This window comes from Dryas octopetala, chromosome 1 (assembly GCF_963921425.1).
Source record: "Dryas octopetala chromosome 1, drDryOcto1.1, whole genome shotgun sequence".
Classification (NCBI taxonomy): Eukaryota; Viridiplantae; Streptophyta; class Magnoliopsida; order Rosales; family Rosaceae; genus Dryas; species Dryas octopetala.
This window is the reverse complement of record NC_141366.1, coordinates 17,881,804-17,901,730: the sequence shown is the minus strand read 5'-3', so window position 1 is coordinate 17,901,730 and position 19,927 is coordinate 17,881,804. Positions and strand designations below refer to the sequence as shown.

At 34.4% G+C, this 19,927-nt stretch overlaps 2 protein-coding genes and 1 non-coding gene across 3 annotated transcripts; 2 read left to right on the top strand and 1 right to left on the bottom strand.

Annotated features, from left to right (window-relative positions):
* Positions 1-43: 43 nt before the first annotated feature.
* On the bottom strand, positions 44-115 carry TRNAD-GUC (transfer RNA aspartic acid (anticodon GUC)). Its single transcript has one exon. It is a non-coding gene; the product is annotated as a tRNA-Asp (tRNA).
* A 106-nt stretch (positions 116-221) lies between these two features.
* Positions 222-4,283, top strand: LOC147298739 (bifunctional riboflavin kinase/FMN phosphatase-like). Its single transcript, XM_086243384.1, has 11 exons — positions 222-350; positions 922-1,055; positions 1,234-1,420; positions 1,884-2,014; positions 2,148-2,217; positions 2,322-2,387; positions 2,865-3,019; positions 3,114-3,209; positions 3,505-3,656; positions 3,733-3,816; positions 3,911-4,283. Exons 2-11 carry the CDS (start codon positions 968-970, stop codon positions 4,037-4,039), a joined length of 1,158 nt encoding a protein of 385 aa, XP_086099510.1. The 5' UTR covers positions 222-350; positions 922-967; the 3' UTR covers positions 4,040-4,283.
* An 11,413-nt stretch (positions 4,284-15,696) lies between these two features.
* On the top strand, positions 15,697-19,927 carry LOC147298738 (Transducin/WD40 repeat-like superfamily protein). Its single transcript, XM_086228678.1, has 14 exons — positions 15,697-16,080; positions 16,182-16,244; positions 16,442-16,494; positions 16,761-16,841; positions 17,023-17,096; positions 17,308-17,390; positions 17,733-17,839; positions 17,934-18,076; positions 18,152-18,199; positions 18,414-18,466; positions 18,574-18,658; positions 18,775-18,841; positions 18,948-19,079; positions 19,585-19,927. Exons 1-14 carry the CDS (start codon positions 15,872-15,874, stop codon positions 19,695-19,697), a joined length of 1,311 nt encoding a protein of 436 aa, XP_086084804.1. The 5' UTR covers positions 15,697-15,871; the 3' UTR covers positions 19,698-19,927.

Genomic DNA, 19,927 nt, shown 5'->3' with positions numbered 1-19,927 from the left:
ACCAAAAAATAAAAAATAAATCAAAATGCGTATAAAAATTAATCGCCGTTGCCGGGGATCGAACCCGGGTCACCCGCGTGACAGGCGGGAATACTTACCACTATACTACAACGACTTGGTTGTTGATTAATGGTTACTATAAATATTTGTACTAATTATGTTTCTGTGCTAAGTTCCTCTGCCAAGTTCATTGGGCAATACTACGCCACGTCACTACCCAACGCTAACACACACAGGCGCGCGTCTTGTTTTCTGAGTCTCAGAAGCCAATCTTCTTCATCTCCGACTCTCTGATTCTCAGTTGTTTTGGGCAGTAAAGAAAGTAGCAGGCAATTGAGGAGGAAGCATAGGTAAAATGAAACTACACCCTTTTCTTCTTCTTGGTCTTCTTTTTAGCTCGGTGATACCATGTTTTGTATAACGGATAAACACTTCCAAACTGAGCCCAAGTAATTGAACAATTTTAACGAACCTCTCTGTGAGTCCACTGCTTTCTCACAAAACAGGTTCCTACCCTGTTTCAATTTTGGTCTGAAGATTGTTTCTTTTGTTTTACTTTGAGTAATTTACTAAGAAAATGTATGAAAATAAATTTGCTTTGGTTTGGTTTTGTATCTTTGTTTGCTGACAGTCAGTGAATTATGAAATTGATATTTACTCAAGAATGTTAGAAATTAATATTGTAAGGACTTAGTTTGAATTCTCCAATAGTTATTAGCAACAAGGTATGCTTTAACATAGAGCATTGTTGAAATGAGTTGTGGGATGTTTGGTTCAATATAAGACGGTTAGAGAAAGTCAAATATTGATGTTAATAATTGGTTAATCAATTTGTATTTGACTGTGAGATTTGGGTAATAGATTTGGATAATTTTTTTCAAATTCAGTCATTGAATTGAAAAATCTGTTTCTTTGTTTCAGATATATTCCATTGATCGGAGTGTAATCCTAACTGTGAGATTTATGCATGGTTGTGAAGATGTCAATCACAGAGCCTTTAAAGAAATTAGTGTCATGTGTTATCCTTGATTTGGATGGTACACTACTTAACACAGGTCAGCTTATACTCTGGGTAGCTTTTTAAATTTTACTTTTGACTTCATTTTTATTTGATCTGCGGTAATGGACTGATGTTGCATTTTTTCCTCCTATGCTGGATGCTACTTTTCTTATAAGCAGCTGTTTGCTTTCTACTAGTGTTAGTGACTCCTCTTATTCTTAATTTAATCACAGATGGCATTGTAACTAATGTTTTAAGAGTTTATTTGGGCAAGTATGGAAAGCAATGGGATGGGCGGGAAGTTCAAAAAATAGTTGGAAAAACACCACTGGAAGCTGCAACTTCAGTTGTAGAAGATTATGGGCTATCTTGCACAACGAGTGAATTACTTTCAGAGATTACCCCAATGTTCTCCCATCAGTAATTAACTACTGCACTTACTTATATGTCTATAAATATATATGAATCAGAATTTGCTCACTTCTCTTTTAGCAGTTTCTCGAAATGGGTTTTTTTTCCTCAAGTTAGGCAGTCGTGTTTCTTGTGTAAAGTAATTCCTTCTTTTCTTGATTCTGATCTTAAAAGCAACCCTGCCATTGCAGTGAAAAGAATTTCCGTAGTGTTAGAGCCAATCTATCAAACCATGTAATTATGGTCAATATATCAAAGAATTATGTCAAATGTGTTACTTAAAGACTTTTTCTATAAGTGCACATTTAGGTGTGTGTACATATTTGTACTTGACTAAATGGAGCTACAGCATGTGTTTTTTAGCGTACTTCCAAATAATAATAATCAGCGCAAATTATTCACTCACTTTTATGTGTTCAGGCCTTACTTTTATGGCATACTGTTGATTGGCTTTTGAAAATTGTCACTCTAGGTGGTGCAACATCAAAGCACTTCCAGGTGCCAATCGGTTAATTAAACATTTGACTGGTCATAGAGTGCCATTGGCATTGGCTTCAAACTCTCCAAGGGAAAACATAGAAACCAAAATTTCTTTTCATCAGGGTATACTTCTTCAGAAACAATTTGCTCATTTGTCTTAGATGGAAACTTGTTTACTATGACATGCATTGGGGATGTTATGATTTGTTTTATCACACTAACCAATTACTTATTTGCTTATTATTTTTATATGTAGGCTGGAAGGAATCCTTCTTTGTCATCATTGGTGGTGACGAAGTAAGATCAGGGAAGCCATCTCCTGAAATGTGAGATGCAACAACATGTTGTTTGGTCTTAACTTCTTTGAGTATTTCCTATCAAGGATTAAATATACATGTTCTGAAACTCGAAATATGGTTTTACATTGTAGATTCCTTGAAGCTGCTAAAAGGCTAAACATTGAACCTTCCAGCTGCCTTGTCATTGAAGATTCTCTGTAAGTAGCCTTACTTTGATTTTTTTACAGATTCAAGTTTGTTATTTATTAAAGTATCCAGATAAAAAACTAGAGAAACATTTTTTGTTTGAGTGCCGTAGTTTTTGTTTATGTTCTTTACGTAACCTTGGTTAATTTAAAACTTCAGTACAAGAATGAATCTATAACTTGAATGAAAACCTGGGTTTCTGCTTTTTTGTTCTATTTTATATGCAATCCTTCCTCAAACAATTTATATGCAAATTAACACTCATAAGGATTGGCATTTTTTATATTGGAATTTAAGTTATATTATTAAGATTATTAATTTCAATTTAGATGGCAAATAACTACAAACAGATATTCATGTGCTCTTCTTCATGAGCATTTTTACCATGAATTTAAAAACTGGTTCTGTAGCGACCCAACACCTCCCCTGGAAGTAAATTAAATTAATTGAATTTCTTCATTGAACATTTCTGTATTGGGTTTTGTCAGACCAGGTGTTACAGCTGGTAAGGCTGCTGGAATGGAGGTGGTTGCTGTACCCTCCCTCCCAAAGCAATCCCATCTTTATACTTCAGCAGATGAGGTGATCAACTCTCTACTTGATTTGAGACCTGAAAAGTGGGGCCTTCCTCCTTTCGAAGATTGTAAACGCTAGGATCTCTCTTTGTTTCAATCATGTGTGACTGGTTTCTTTCTGCATAAGCCATTTTCATTAGTACCATTGATTTGTTGTTGCAGGGATAAAAAATACTTTACCAATAGAACCATGGAACATTGGTGGTCCTGTCATTAAAGGATTTGGTCGGGGCTCAAAAGTACTTGGGATCCCTACAGGTTTGTCGGAATAAAGCTATTCAGTTAGAATCTTTATTGAACTCTATAAGTCTTTGGATGAAACAGTGATAACCGCAGTTCTTAGTGTGAGATAATATATACAAGTCATTTAGCTTTATTTCATATGTAGCTAATACTGTGCATGCTCCTGATGTCCTTGCGTTAGGTCCCACTTTGCTTGACTGAACTTGAGATTATTTGTTTGTTGCTTATGATTAGTTGTTTCTCTTCCAGTTATGTTCGATAAATCATTTCATTTTGTTATCCTAACAAGTGGACTACATCTTTTCTCCAGCTAATTTATCCACCGAACAATATGCACCTCTCCTTTCAGAACATCCCTCGGGTGTATATTTTGGTTGGGCTGGATTATCAAACCGAGGTGTCTTTAAAATGGTCATGAGTATTGGTTGGAATCCTTACTTCAACAACACCGAAAAGACTATAGTGAGTGTTTCAAGACACATAAGGTAGCCTTTACAAGTAATTTTCTTCTTTCTGCTAAGTTTAGTTTGTAATGCAGGAGCCATGGCTGCTTCATGACTTTGTTGAGGATTTCTATGGGGAGGAATTGCATCTTATTATAGTCGGCTACATACGGCCTGAGGTATGGTTAAAATTGGTCAATCTCGTCTGTGAAATATCCATTGCTCCTCGTCCTGTTAATTCCGATTTTGCTAATGTTTGTGTGTGGAAAACAGGCCAATTTCCCATCACTGGAGAGCCTGATAGCAAAGATTCATGATGACAGAAGAATTGCAGAAGAAGCTCTTGATCTTCCAATGTACTCAAAATTCAAGGATGACCCATATCTTATAAGTTCTACATAAGGATGTCTCAGGAATTTCCTGAAGTCTACTTTTTCTACCTCATTGGCTACAACAGTATTTGAAGTTGTTGTACACTCATTATTGTGACAGTAATATTCTTTCATTTTGAAGAGACTCTATGCCAGTCTCATGAACGTAATGGGTGTAATACAGACTATACAGTGCCTTGAACCATATATTCATTTTGTTGTATTATAAATTATGAGTCATGTCATAATGGTCATACTCATACATACACATCTCAGTTACATTCCACAAGATAGATTTTGCTTGTGTTAGAGTGCTACCAGACTTAGCACTAGAATACTTGTAACCCTTTCTTTGTGAATTATTTGTTGTAGATTGCATGTTATTGGAAAAATGCTGCTTCTCCCGTGACCACGCTGCCTCTTACAATCTCACTCATGAGTTCTTCCATGGTATGAATAGTGTATAACATACAAACAAATCTAATGATGAAAGATTTATACCTAATAACAAAAAAGTGCCTCTTACAATCTCACTCATGAGTTCTTCCATGGTATGAATAGTGTATAACATACAAACAAATCTAATGATTAAAGATTTATACCTAATAACAAAAAAGTGAATCCGTCAAAACTTAGGAGTCAAAGATGTGCTACACGAGCATGCCTTAACTTAGGAGACCCATATATTCTATAGGGTTGTTTGCGGTTAAAGAGGGCGCGTACAAATGAAGATCACTCAACACTAAACGATCCACACACAAATTGATAATATAACTTGGCTTATTGTTTAATCAGCCGAACGTTTGGCGTCTTTTTTTCTATTCTAGAAAACAACATTGAAAATGTTTAAAGGTTTACAGCCTTAGAAACTATTGGATAGTTTCAATCCTAAAATCGTATAAAAATTATATTTACACAAATGTCTTTTGTATTTTTGTTTCATATACATGCAAGGAATAAAATTTCGGGTTTCGAGGAAATTTCGACGGAAATTTCGAAGATTTTTAAATTTCGACAGAAATTAGATGGAAATGACGGAAATTGCTATCAAAATATGAAAATTTTGAATGAAACTTTACCATATGTTTATTTAACATATTATCTACTAAATTGATAAAAAACATTGAAGAAATCAAATTATATAGTAGGTTTCATGTGATATAAGGTGAATATAATGCGCGCTGGAGCAAATACTGTTAAATAAAATTAGTATAATTAATAAACAAAATTAGTATATTTTTTATACTGTATAATTTAATTATACACTAAAATCTAAAATCTAAACCCTAATACTCTATATATTCTATATACCCTAATACTATTGATACTCTATAATCTATACATTAAACCCTATATACTTTATATTTTTTAGAATATTAGGTTTTAAGCCCTTTATGATACTTTTAATTATTTTTTTATATAGAAATGTATTAAAGTTTAAGGTTTAAAATAACTAAAAGAAATCTCAAACTTTTTTTTTTTTTTTCCAATTGCCCAAAGGCTCCAAACCCCCCCTCATTTTTTTTTTCTTTCCTTACTTTTTTTCCTCGTGCCTCACTCTTCAGCCTTTTTTTATTTTTTATCTTTCCTTCCTTTTTTCCCGTGTCTCTTATTTAGCCAAGCTTTGTCTTCACTAAGTGTAACAACCCAAATTTTGGCTTATGATAATTTTGTTACTTAAATTTTTTTAATTTGTTTTAAGGTTTGTTTAAAGGAATTAGAAATTTCTTTAAATTTATTTTAACTAATTTAGACCTTTGGTTGTGATTCTAGAGCTTAGTTGTGTGGAAATGAATTTTAGAAAATGAAAATTCAAGAATTTGACGATTATTATTTTTTTCAAAATTAAATTATAAGAGTAGGATTTTTCATAATTTTTTTGAAAGCAATTTGACTATTTTGAGGTTATAGGAAATTAATACTCATAAATACGAGTCCGTATAATTTTTCGGTGAATTATTTGGAGTCTCGAGCTATTTTTGGTGAATTTCTGAAGTTGGAGAAAATATGAAAATTTCGATAATTTCGATAAATTTCGCCAAAATTTCAAAAATTTCAAAAATTTCGGCAAAATCTTCCCGAAAAATTATTAAACATGTGTTTCGATTTCGACACCCTAAAAAAACGAAATTTAATTCCTTGTATACATGTGAAAAAAATGAATAACCCATCACAAAATATAAAAGGACAATCATTTTGAATCACATCCACTCTAATTTTGTTAGTTAATGATTGTCAAGCATTGAAACTATTTGGTCTATACAAAAAAAAAAAAAAAAAAACGATCAGCTCTCACTAAGGGGGTTGAGCACTCGGCCGTGTAAAACACAACCACTAATTTTATAATGTGGATTGGTTTAACATCTTGAAATAATTGATGGACTTTAAAAAAAAAAATGAAAATAGATGGACCTTATAACACTGAACACATCATTTATTGTTTTGTATATTACTAACTATTACTAAACCATCCTAAAGGGCCAGTTGATGGGGTAGCCTGATTGGAAAGATCATAAAATTGCCTATAAACCTAAGTTTCCTCAAACGATCCTTCCTCCTTGAATAAAAACAAAACTATCATGAATAATAAAAATTATTATACACATGTTATAATTCTAATAGATTGGTCACCCCATCACATTGGTGTTCCAGTCACAATAACTTCTCCTTAAGGAACGACTTAAGAAACTATAAGGTATAACTTTGGAAGCGTTAAAAAATGATTTTGGATGTCACTATATACAATTTGAAATGCACCAAGGGTATAAACATTTTAAATTCCTCGAGTTACGAACTGAAATTCTCAACGAACGACTTAAGATATCTGAAAAAACGACTGTAGATGCTCTAAAGAACGACTTGAGAAACTATATAGTATAACTTGGGAAGCATCAAGACATGACTTGGAATGTCACTAGGTACAATTTGAAATGCACCAAGAGTATAAACAGTTAAAATCTCTCGAGTTACGAACTGAAATTTTCAACGAACAACTTGGAATGCTCTAAAGAACGACTTGGGATGCTCTAAAGAACGACTTGAGAGACTTTAAGTTTTGACTTTGGAAGGGTAAATACATCACTTGAAATGTCACTGGATACAATTAGAAATACACCAAGAGTGTAAACATTTAAAATCACTCGAGTTACGAACTGAAATTTTCAACGAACGACTTGAGATGCTCTAAGGAACGACTGAAAATGCTCTAAGGAACGAATGAAACTCTAGGGTATGACTTGGGAAGTGTCAAAACATGACTTGAAATGTCAATAGCTACAATTTGAATGCATCAAGGGTATAAACTTTTAAAATCCCTCGAGTAACGAGCTGAAATTCTCAAGTAATGATTTGAGATGCCATAATGAACAACTGAAGATGTCCAAAGGAACGACTTGAGAAACTTTAAGGTATAACTTTGAAAACATCAAGACATGACTTGGGATGTCACTAGATATAATTTGAAATGCACCAAGAGTTTAAAAATTTAAAATCTCTCGAGTTAGGAACTAAAATTCTAAAGGAACGACTAAAGATGCCCAAAGGAACGACTTGAGAAACTCTAAGGTAGGACTTGAGAAACGTCAAGACATGACTTGAGATGTTACAACATACAATATGAAATTCAACATGGGCATAAATATTTAAAATCTCTCGAGTTACGAATTAAAATTCTTAAAGAACGACTTGGGATGCCCTAAGTAACAACTTGAGAAACTCTAGGGTATGACTTGAGAAGCATCAAAACATGACTTGAGATGTCACTAAGTACAATTTCAAATGCACCAAAGGTATAAATATTTAAAATCTCTCAAGTTACGAACTAAAATTCTTAAGTAACAACTTGGAATGTCCTAAGAAACGATTGAAGATGCGCCTCAAGAACGACTTGAGAAACTCTAAGGTATGCCTTGGGAAACGTTAAGACATGACTTAGGATGTTACAAAGTACTATATGAAATTCACCATAGGTAGAAATATTTAAAATCTCTCGAATTACGAACTAAAATTCTCAAGTAACGACTTCTGATGCTCTAAGAAACAACTTGAAATTTCCTAAGTAATGACTTGAGAAACTCTAGGGTATAACATAAGAAGTGTCAAAACATGACTTGAGATGTTACTAGATACAATTTGAAATGCACCAATAGTATAAACATTTAAAATCTCTCGAGGTACGAACTAAAATTCTCAAGTAACAACTTGCGATGCCCTAAGAAATGATTGGATATGCGCCTAAGGAACGACTTAAAAAACTCTAAGGTATGACTTTAGAAGTGTCAAGACATGACTTGGATGTCACTAGATACAATTTGAAATGTACTAAGGATTTAAAAATTTAAAGTCTCTCGAGTTATGAAGTGAAAATCTTAAGGAAGAATTTGGGATGCCCTAAGGAATGATTGGAGATGCCCAAATGAACGACTTGAAAAATAATAAGGTATGACTTTAAAAGCGTCAACACATGACTTGGGATGTCACTAGGTACAACTTTAAATGCAACAAGAGTATAAGCATTTAAAATCTCTCGAGTTACGAACTGAAACTTTCAACGAACTACTTGAGATGCTCTAAAGAACAACTAGAGATGCCCTAAGGAACGACTTGAGAAACTTTAAGGTATGACTTTGGAAGGGTAAATACATCACTTGGAATATCACTGGATACAATTTGAAATGCACTAGGGGTGTAAACATTTAAAATCACTCGAGTTACGAACTGAAATTTTTCAACGAACGACTCGGGATGCTCTAAGGAACAACATGAAAAACTCTAGGGTATGACTTAGGAAGCGTCAAAACATGACTTGAAATGTCAATAGGTACAATTTGAATGCACTAAGGGTATAAACTTTTAAAATCCCTCGAGTAACGAACTGAAATTCTCAAGTAAGGACTTAGGATGCCCTATGGAATGACTGAAGATGTCCAAATGAACAACTTGAGAAACTCTAAGGTATAATGAAAACATCAAGACATGACTTAGGATGTTACTAAGTATAATTTGAAATGCACCAAGAGTTTAAAAATTTAAAATCTCTCGAGTTACGAATTGAAATTCTAAAGGAACGACTTAGGATGTCCTAAGGAATGACTGAAAATATTCAAAGGAACGACCTGAGAAACTCTAAGGTATGACTTGGAAAGCGTCAAAACATGACTTGAAATATTACAAGGTACAATATGAAATTCCCCATGGGCAGAAATATTTAAAATCTCTCGAGTTACGAACTGAAATTCTTAAGGAACGACTTGAGATGCCCTAAGTAACAACTTGAGAAACTCTAGGATATGACTTGAGAAGCGTCAAAACATGACTTGAGATGCCAGTACGTATAATTTGAAATGCACTAAAGGTATAAATATTTAAAATCCCTGGAGGTACGAACTAAAATTCTCAAGTAACAACTTGGAATGCCCTAAGAAACGATTGAAGATGCGCCTAATTAATGACTTGAGAAACTCTAAGGTATGACTTAAGAAACGTTAAGATATGATTTGAGATGTTACAAAGTACTATATGAAATTCACCATAGGTATAAATATTTAAAATCTCTCGAATTACGAACTGAAATTCTCAAGTAACGGCTTGGGATACCCTAAGAAATAACTTAAGATGCCCTAAGTAATGACTTGAGAAACTCTATGGTATAACTTAGGAAGTGTCAAAACATGACTTGACATATCAATAGATGACTTGACATGTCAATAGGTACAATTTGAAATTCACCAATGGTATAAACATTTAAAATCTCTCGAGGTACGAACTAAAATTCTCAAGTAACAACTTGAGATGCCCTAAGAAACGACTGGAGATGCGCCTAAGGAACGACTTAAAAAACTTTTAGGTATGACTTTGAAAGCGTTAAAACATGACTTGGATGTCACTAGGTACAATTTGAAATGTACCAAGGGTTTAAAAGTTTAAAGTCCTTCGAGTTATGAACTGAAATTCTCAAGGAACGATTTAGGATGCCCTAAAGAATGACTGGAGATGCCCAAATGAACGACTTGAAAAACAATAAGGTATGACTTTAAAAGGGTCAACATATGACTTGGGATGTCACTAGGTACAATTTTAAATGCACCAAGAGTATAAATATTTAAAATCTCTTGAGTTACAAATTGAAATTTTCAACGAACTACTTAAGATGCTCTAAAGAACGGCTAAAGATGTCTAAGGAACGACTTTAGAAGCTCTAAGGTATGACTTTGGAAGGGTAAATACATTACTTAGAATGTCATTGGATGCAATTTGAAATACACCAATGGTGTAAACATTTAAAATCATTCGAGTTACGAACTGAAATTTTCAACGAACGACTTGGGATGCTCTAAGGAACAAATGAAAATGCTCTAACAAACGACATGAGAAACTCTAGGGTATGACTTACGAAGCGTCAAAACATGACTTAAAATGTCAATAGGTACAATTTGAATGCACCAAGGGTATAAACTTTTAAAATCCCTCGAGTAACGAATTAAAATTTTCAAGTAACGACTTGAGATGCCTTAAGAAACGACTGAAGATGCCCAAAAGAACGGCTTGAGAAACTCTAAAAGTATGACTTTGAAAGCATCAAGACATGACTTGAGATGTCAATAGATACAATTTGAAATGCACCAAGAGTTTAAAAATTTAAAATCTCTCGAGTTACGAACTGAAATTCTAAAGGAACGACTTAGGATGCCTTATGGAACGACTGAAGATGCTTAAAGGAACGACTTGAGAAACTCTAATGTATGACTTAGGAAGCGTCAAGACATGACTTGAAATGTTACAAGGTACTATATGAAATTCACCATAGGTATAAATATTTAAAATCTCTCGAGTTACGAATTGAAATTCTCAAGGAACGACTTGGGATTCCCCAAGAAACGACTTGAGATACCCTAAGTAATGATTTGAGAAACTTTAGGGTATAACTTAGGAAGCGTCAAAACATGACTTGAGATGTCACTAAGTACAATTTGAAATTCACCAAGGGTATAAACATTTAAAATCCCTCGAGGTACGAACTGAAATTCTCAAGTAACAACTTGGGATGCCCTAAGAAACGACTGAAGATGCACTTAAGGAACGACTTGAGAAACTCCAAGGTATGACTTTGGAAGATTCAAGGCATGACTTGGATGTCACTAGGTACAATTTGAAATGCACGAAGGGTTTAAAAATTTAAAGTCTCTCGAGTTAGGAACTTAAATTTTCAACAAACGACTTGGGATGCCCTAAGGAATTACTAGAGATGTCCAAATGAACGACTTGAAAAATAATAAGGTATGACTTTAAAAGCATCAACACATGACTTAAGATGTTACTAGGTACAATTTAAAATGCACCAAGGGTATAAATATTTAAAATTCCTTGAGTTACGAACATAAATTCTCAAGGAACGACTTGAGATGCCTTAAAGAACGACTTGGGATGCCTTAAAGAACGACTTGGGATGCCTTAAGAAACGACTAGAGATGCCCAAAGAAACAACTTGAGAAACTCTAATGTATGACTTTGGAAGCTTCAAAACATAACTTTGGATGTCATTAGGTACAATTTGAAATGCTTCATGGGTTTGAACATTTAAAATCCCTAAACTTACGAACTGAAATTTTTTAAGTAACGACTTGGGATGACCCAATGAATGACTGAAGATATTCTAAAGTATGACTTTAGAAGCGTCAACCATTGACTTTGGATGTCATGATGTACAATTTGAAATGCTCAAAGGATTTAAACATTTAAAATCTTTCGAGTTATGAATTGAAATTCTCATGAAACAACTTGGGATATCCTAAGGAACGACTGGAGATGCCCAAAAGAACGACTTGAGAAACTCTAAGGTATTACTTTGGAAGTGTCAAGACATGACTTGGAATATCACTAGGTACAAATTCAAATGCACCAATGGTATAAACATTTTAAATCCCTCAAGTTACAAACTGAAATTTTCAACGAACTACTTGAGATGCTTTTATAAACGACTGGAGATGCCCTAAGTTAGAACTTGAGAAATTTTAGGGTATGACTTGGCCTGGATTAAGACATGACTTGAGATGTCACTAGATACAATTTAAATTGCACCAATGGTATAAACATTTAAAATCCCTCGAGTAACAAACTAAAACTCTCAATGAACGACTTAGGATGTCCTAATGAACGATTAAAGATGCCTAAAGGAACGACTTTAAAAACTTTAAGTTATGACTTTGGAAACGTTAAAACATAAATTGGAATGTCACTGGGTACAATTTTAAATGCACTAAAGGTATAAACATTTAAAATACCTCGAGTTACGAACTGAAATTTTCAATGAACGACTTAGGATGCCCTAAGGAACGACTTAAAGAACTATAATGTTTGAATTTGGAAGCATCAAGACATGACTTTGGATATCATTAGGTATAATTTGAAATACATCAAGGATATAAACATTTAAAATCTCTCGAGTTACGAACTAAAATTTTCAACAAACGACTTGGTATGCCCTAAGGAACAACTGGAGATGCCATAAGGAACGATTTCAAAAACTCTAGGGTATGACTTGAAAAGCATCAAGGCGTAACTTGAGATGTCACTAAGTAGAATTTGAAATACATCAAGGGTATAAATATTTAAAATCTCTCGAGTTACGAACTGAAATTCTCAACGAACGATATAGGATGCCCTAAGGAACGACTGATGATGCCTTAAGAAACAACTTGAGAAATTCGAAGGTATGACTTTGGAAGCATAAAAATATGGCATGAAATTTCACTGGATAAAATTTGAAATGCACCAAGGGTGTTAACATTAAAAATCCCTCGAGTTACGAACTGAAATTTTCAACGAACGACTTGAGATGTATTAAGGAACGACTGAAAATACCCTAAATTACGATTTGAGAAACTCTAGGGTATGACTTGGGAAGCGTCAAAACATGACTTGAAATGTCAATATGTATAATTTGAATGCACGAAGGGTATAAAATTTTAAAATCTCTCGAGTAATGAACATAAATTTTTAAAGAACGACTTGAGATGCCCTAAGAAACGACTAAAGATGGCCAAAACAACGAGTTGAGAAACTCTAAAGTATGACTTTGGAAGCGTCAAGACATGACTTGAGTTGTCAGAAGAAACAATTTGAAATGCACCAAGGGCAATAAACATTTAAAATCCCTCCAGGTAAAAACTGAAATTATCAACGAACGACTTAGGATGCCCTAAGGAATGACTGGAGATGCCCTAAGGAACGACTTGAGAAACTCTAAGGTATAAATTGGGAAGAGTCAAAACATGACTTGTGATGTCGCTAGGTATAATTTGAAATGCACTAAGGGTGTTAACATTAAAAATTGTTTGAGTTACGAACTGAAATTTTCAACCAACAAGTTGGGATACTCTAAGAAACGACTGGAAATACCCTAAGGAAAGACTTGAGAATCTCTAGGGTATGACTTAGCAAACATCAAAACATGACTTGAGATATCACTAGGTATAATTTGAAATGCACCAAGAGTATAAACATTTAAAATCTCTTGAGATACGAACTGAAATTCTTAAAGAACGACTGGACATGCGCTTAAGGAGCGACTTGAGTAACTCTAAGGTATGACTTGAGAAGCGTCAAAACATGACTTGGAATGTCACTAGATACAATTTGAAATGCACCAAGGGTATAAACATTTAAAATTCTCCAAGTTACGAGCTAAAATTCTCAGGGAACGAATTGTGATTTCCTAAGGAACGAGATGTCCTAAAGACAAAACATAAAAGGACAATCATTTTGAATCACATCCAACTTAATTTTTTTAGTTAATGTTTGTCAAGCAATGAAACTGTTTGGTCTATATGAAGAAAAAAAAAACACGTTGAGCTCTCACCAAGGGGGCTGAGCACTAGGTCGTGTAAAACACAACCACTAATTTTATAACGTGGATCGGTTTAACATCTTCAAATAATTGATGGACCTTTTAACACTAAACACATCATTTATTGTCCTGTATATTACTAACTATTACTAAACCTTCTAAAAAGGCCAGTTGATGGGGTAGCCCGGTTGGAAGGGTTGTAAAATTGCCTCTAAACCTGAGTTTGCTCCAATGATCCCCGTTCTTTGAATAAAAACAAAACTATCATGAATGAGAAAAATTATTGTACGTGAACATAACATCATGCATTAATGTTTCTAATGCACGTGTTCATAATATGAGTGGACCACAATTTTTAAATTTAAGGTTTTAGATATTAATAATTGTACACATGTTATAATTATAATAGATTGATCACACCACCACATTGGTGTTACGATCAAGGAGTTAAATTTCAAAAATTTTGCCAAAATTTTTCGTTTTTTTGGGCTATGAAAATTTTAACACAAAACCAACTCGTTTTCGGACAAATTTTAATAGTTTCGCCAAAATTTCGATGAAATCTTCGACTGGTGGGATTTATGGGTTTTGGGAGATTAAGGGAGAAAGAGAGGGACTGAGTTTTGGGAGGAGCTGAGGCCGTGGTGGCCGGGTGGAAGACTGGAGGGGCTGGGTTTTTGGTGGGTTTCGGCGGCAGGAGGCGAGATGAGGGTGGGCTGGTGGTCTGCGCTGGTGAGCTGGGCTAGGGATGGAGATGTCGAGAGAAAGAGAGAGAGAAAGAGAGAGAGAAAGAGAGAGAGAGAGAAGCATAGGGATGGCGTAGAGAAATAAGAAGAAGAAAGAGGGAGTGAAGTCATGGAGAGAGAAAGAAAGAGTGACCAGAGAGGGAGGAGAGAGAATGAGTGTGTTAGTGGGGGTTGCGTGAATGTGAATGAGGAGATAGAAATACAGATAAAAATCTAATTTTGGATTTTTAAAACTCACATTTGCAAATTTACAAAAATGCCCCTCGCTTCAAACGCTCGTATCTCTCAAACCGTAGTTTTGATTGATACACAGTTTGCGCTCACGTATTCGTGTGTTCGAGACCTTTCCAACAAGCCACAAATCGAAGTCAAAAGCCCAATAGTTCAAAAAGTCAAAGAACGAGTCAAACTAATTTAAAACAAAACTTATAAAATTAACCCAAAACATTTTATTTATCAAATAAATTTTCAAAATATTTAAAATATTTTTCAAAATAAAACTTAGAAAAATACAGGTCTCACAATCCAACCCCTTAAAAGAATTTCATCTTCGAAATTCCTAAAGAAAGTAATAATAGAACAACTTCAAACAAGCACAAACAACAATAATCCAAAGCTCTGAAATGTTTTTTTTATTTATGAAAATTTGGAAAATAAATTACTTAAGCTCTGCGGTGTTTGTTCAATAAAATTTATATAACTATTAATTAGTGAATCATTTTTATTTAACAGTATTTGTCTCTAGCGCGCATTATATTAATCTTATATCACATGAAACCTATTATATAATTTAATTTTTTTAATGTTTTTTATCTATGTAGTAGATAATATGTTAAATTTCATTCAAAATTTTTAATTTTGATAACAATTTTTATCATTTTTGTCTAATTTTATTAAAATTAAAATTTCCGTAAAATTTTCTCGAAACCAAAATTTTACTTCTTGATTACGGTCACAATAATTTCTCCCTAAATGGACATTAGTGATTTATTTGAGCTATTTTTTGTAACTTGACGTAACATAATTCTATTTGCTTAAAACTGATATTCTTCCTAACTTCCTAAAGACCCAAACCGAAGCTCGCACAAGTCATGACCCGGCTCCATTTCGGATGTTCCCTACCTTCTCTTTGTCTACCAAGTTGGGGCCAAGAGTCAAACCCCCTTTGACTTAGCTCAGGTGCGGACCCTATTTTTGGCGGCAATACCAAACACAGTCTCAAAACCCGCAAAAGCTAAGTAGCCAACACAGTGATCAGTGAGGTGTGTAAGCAATGGAAGAAGTAGAAGAAGAGCAGCAGTTTCACCAACCCAATTCGCCCAACATAGTCTCAGAAATTACGGAAAACCCAACAAGCCAGCAAGAGCAAGAGTACTCGTGGCCTGCGATTCGGTTCGATGTCCCTCCAATGCGAAGCTACCACTTCTCCCACCAGTTCAGAACTGCAACAGACCCCAACAACTTTCTCAAGGGCGTCAAATGGTACCTGCTGCCCCATTTGTGTTTTTTCGATATTGGGTTTTTACTAGTTTTTGTTTTTATAAATTTGGTTTTTTTTTGTGTGTGTATTTTTTTGGGTGAAGGTCTCCGGATGGGTCGTGTTTTCTTACTAGTTCTGAGGACAACACGCTTCGTGTTTTCGCATTGTAAGTTTTTTGTGTGTGACTGTTTTCATGTTCTTTTTATTTGGCTTGTAAATTGTCTAACAATGGAGTTCGCTTCTACTTGCTTAATGTTAGAGAAAACAAGTTAGTCTACATTTAATACTTTGTTTTATATTTATTTATTTAAGTTTGTTTAATAGACCACTTCAATTAACTTTACACTTGTTACGTTTCGACAGACCAGACAATGGGAGTGATTATGCTAATGCGTGTTGTCTAGCTGCTGATGAAGGTCAGTTTTGCTTACATTATTTTTGTTTTGGAGCTTATTATAGGTCAAGAATATTAGCTTTCTTAAAAAGTTAATCTCATGAGAGGAAGAAAATAAAATGGAATATTGTGTACCCGCAAAATGCCTTTGCTTGTTATTACATGAGAGTGAAAATTTTCAGTGCGGAGCTAGGTTTGATTAAATTTGTATTCACATCTAAGCGAAGTCATGCTTTAGTCTTTAAAACTTCATATATGTACTTACTAGTCTTTACTCGTAAGCTGCAGATTCCTATGCTGCAAACCTTGTTGTGAATGCGGGAGAGTCTGTATATGACTTTTGTTGGTATCCGTACATGTCTGCTTCAGGTACTTTGGTGACTCATCTAATAGGAGAATTTTTTTAAGTTTATCATATTACTCACAATGACAATCTCAATTCGATATTTCAAAAAATTATGTATTTTCGTTGTGTTTCCAAGTGATTTACTGTGACTGATATGATACTGTAAATTAAAGCTTGATTTGAAATTTTGGTTGACATTTGCAGACCCAGCTACCTGTGTTTTTGCAAGTACAACTCGTGACCATCCAATTCATCTTTGGGATGCTTCTTCTGGGCAGGTGCTGACTCATTACTGCAAATCTGCATTATGCTAACAAATTATTAATTTTGTAAAGTTTAGGAGTTGATAATGGCATTGTGAAATACACAATATGGGTTCTTCCATGTTTAGATCACTCCATTTCATGTATATGCAGCTCTAATATGTATTTGTAGATTCTATATTCCCATATCTGGTTACAGCCATTTCCTTCTGACTGAAAATTGCAGCTACGTTGCACCTATCGTGCTTATGATGCCGTGGATGAAATCACAGCTGCCTTTTCAATTGCCTTTAATCCCACTGGAACAAAGTAAGCAATATTTTTTCTTAAAGGGTTATCATTTGTTAAATGCATGTTTTCTACTTTGTTTTTATGTTATTAACCTTACATGTTCAAGAGTAGAAATTTTTTTGGGATTTAAATGGACACTAATTTTTGGATTTCATGTAACTTACTTTTGAACTGAAATGGGATTCTAATGTCTTAGAATGAACTGTGGTATAGGACACCATGGGGAAATTCCTTTATAGTTTCCTCTGAATTGTCATATTCACTCCTCTGCGACTCTTCTAATTTGGTATAAACAATTTACTTAGGGTGTTTGAAATAACAGATGATTTAACAGCATGGTACTCTTGGTTTGTTTTGTAGGATTTTTGCTGGCTACAACAAATCTGTTAGGGTGTTTGATTTACATCGCCCTGGTAGAGATTTTGAACAACATTCGACTCTTCAAGGAAATAAAGAAGGCCAGACTGGTACATGTTAATTTTGCTCTCTAAATAGCTGCTTTGATGATATGATAAAGGAATACTGCAAGTGCGCATCCCTCATCATGTTTATTGTGAACAGGCATAATGTCTGCAATGGCTTTTTGTCCAACCCATACTGGAATGCTAGCTATAGGTTCTTACAGCAAGACTACTGCAATATATAGAGAAGATAATATGGAACTCTTATATGTATTACATGGCCATGAAGGTGGGATTACACATGTAAGTCAGCATTCATTATCCTTCATTTGACCTTGATCATAACTCAACATATGAACCAAAGCATTTTTCTCTCAGGTCCAGTTCTCAAAGGATGGAAATTATTTATATACTGGAGGCCGGAAGGTAAAATGCTTTACATGTTCTCTCTTTTTTGGCATTGGTTTCATTTTTTGGAAATGCAGTAAACAAGTTGTATGTAATAACTGTTAGTTTATGATGTGAGCCATAATATATTTATCTTGGAATATATTTGACGCATTCTACTATATATTAGCATATGTGCTCTTGCTTTCTACTCTAAACGTGTTTGATATTAGCTTGCTAAATTTACTTGAAGGATCCGTATATACTATGCTGGGATATACGTAAAGCTGTTGATGTTGTGTACAAGTAAGATTTTTATTTATTGTTTCTTTTCTAATATAGAAAGCTGTCAAGTTTCTTGAACTTTGGAGATCTCTTCTGCCCATTTTATCTTATTTGTGCCTTGAAATTAGGTTATACAGGTCATCGGAAGATACCAACCAGCGAATTCTGTTTGATATTGAGCCACTTGGCCGCCATCTTTGTACAGGTGGTCAGGTAGCATCTTAGCTTTAAATTATGCTTCTACATCCAAAAATTATGCCACAACCAAATCAACACCCCACTTTCAATTAATTGTTACCTTTCTGTTTATTTGTGCATTTTGGATTCAGGATGGTTTAGTTCATATATATGATCTTCAAACTGGACAATGGGTTTCAGGCTTCCAAGCTGCATCGGGTAATTAATTTTTTATCCTATAAAGATATGAGAGCACTACTTGCATATAATTATAACTTAGTGTCTTCAGTTACTGACTCATTTTTCTGTTCTATAAACTATGCAGATACTGTTAACGGATTCTCTTTTCATCCATTTCTGCCAATGGCTACTACCTCTTCAGGGCAGCGAAGATTTGTTGCTCCTGATGATGGCAATGACGAATTAAATTTGAGTGGTAGCTCCTATAACTTGAATGGTAAAACATATTTCTTCTGCTGGGGATATTTTCCAGTAATTACATTGTATATCCTTCTAGTTTGAGTCTCCTATGCTAATTGTGTTTGCTGTGTTCGTATTGTGGCTTTTTTTTTTTGGTCACTCTGCAACATGGTTATGACTGAGTTGGGGTCATCACTTTTTTTTTTTTTTTTTTTTTTGTGATGCAAGGGACATCACTTTTGGTGTTGGATAAGTCAGGTTTTCTGGTTTTGATTAACTGAACCTCTGGGTGGAGTGTTGTGGTGTTGTGATTTTTGAAAAACTACTTGTCCTCAACTTACTGCCCAGGCTCTATAGATGACATGAGGCGACATGATAGGGTTCATTAGAAAAATGAAATTTGTCATTAACTATTGGCAGGGCTTATCTGAGTTATAATTTGAACTGCATAATTTTACTGCTGAAAAGTGAAACACATAAGGGTCATTGCACTTTTCAGGTAGGTGTATGTACTATATAAAAGTATGTCTCTTGGTATGCAGGTGACCAAAACTGTGCTTCTGTGTGGAGTTTCTCTGTTGCTTCAATGGTGGATAATGATGCTCAAAGTAACAGTGATGATCATAGCAGGCAGAACCTGCACCAGGATCCCTAGTCATATTACAACAGTCTCTATCTAACCAAGTGTGCACTTGATAATTCATACGAGCTTCTTTTTTATATAGAGATTGAGATGTGCATCATTGGCCTTATCATTGCCCATTAATTGAATACAAAGTTACAAACAATGTTCTCGATCAGTCAAATAGGAACTGTCTTCATGTTTTGTACCGATGTGTAAAACCCAAATATTTGAGCTCAATTTTGATGGGTGTATAATGTATG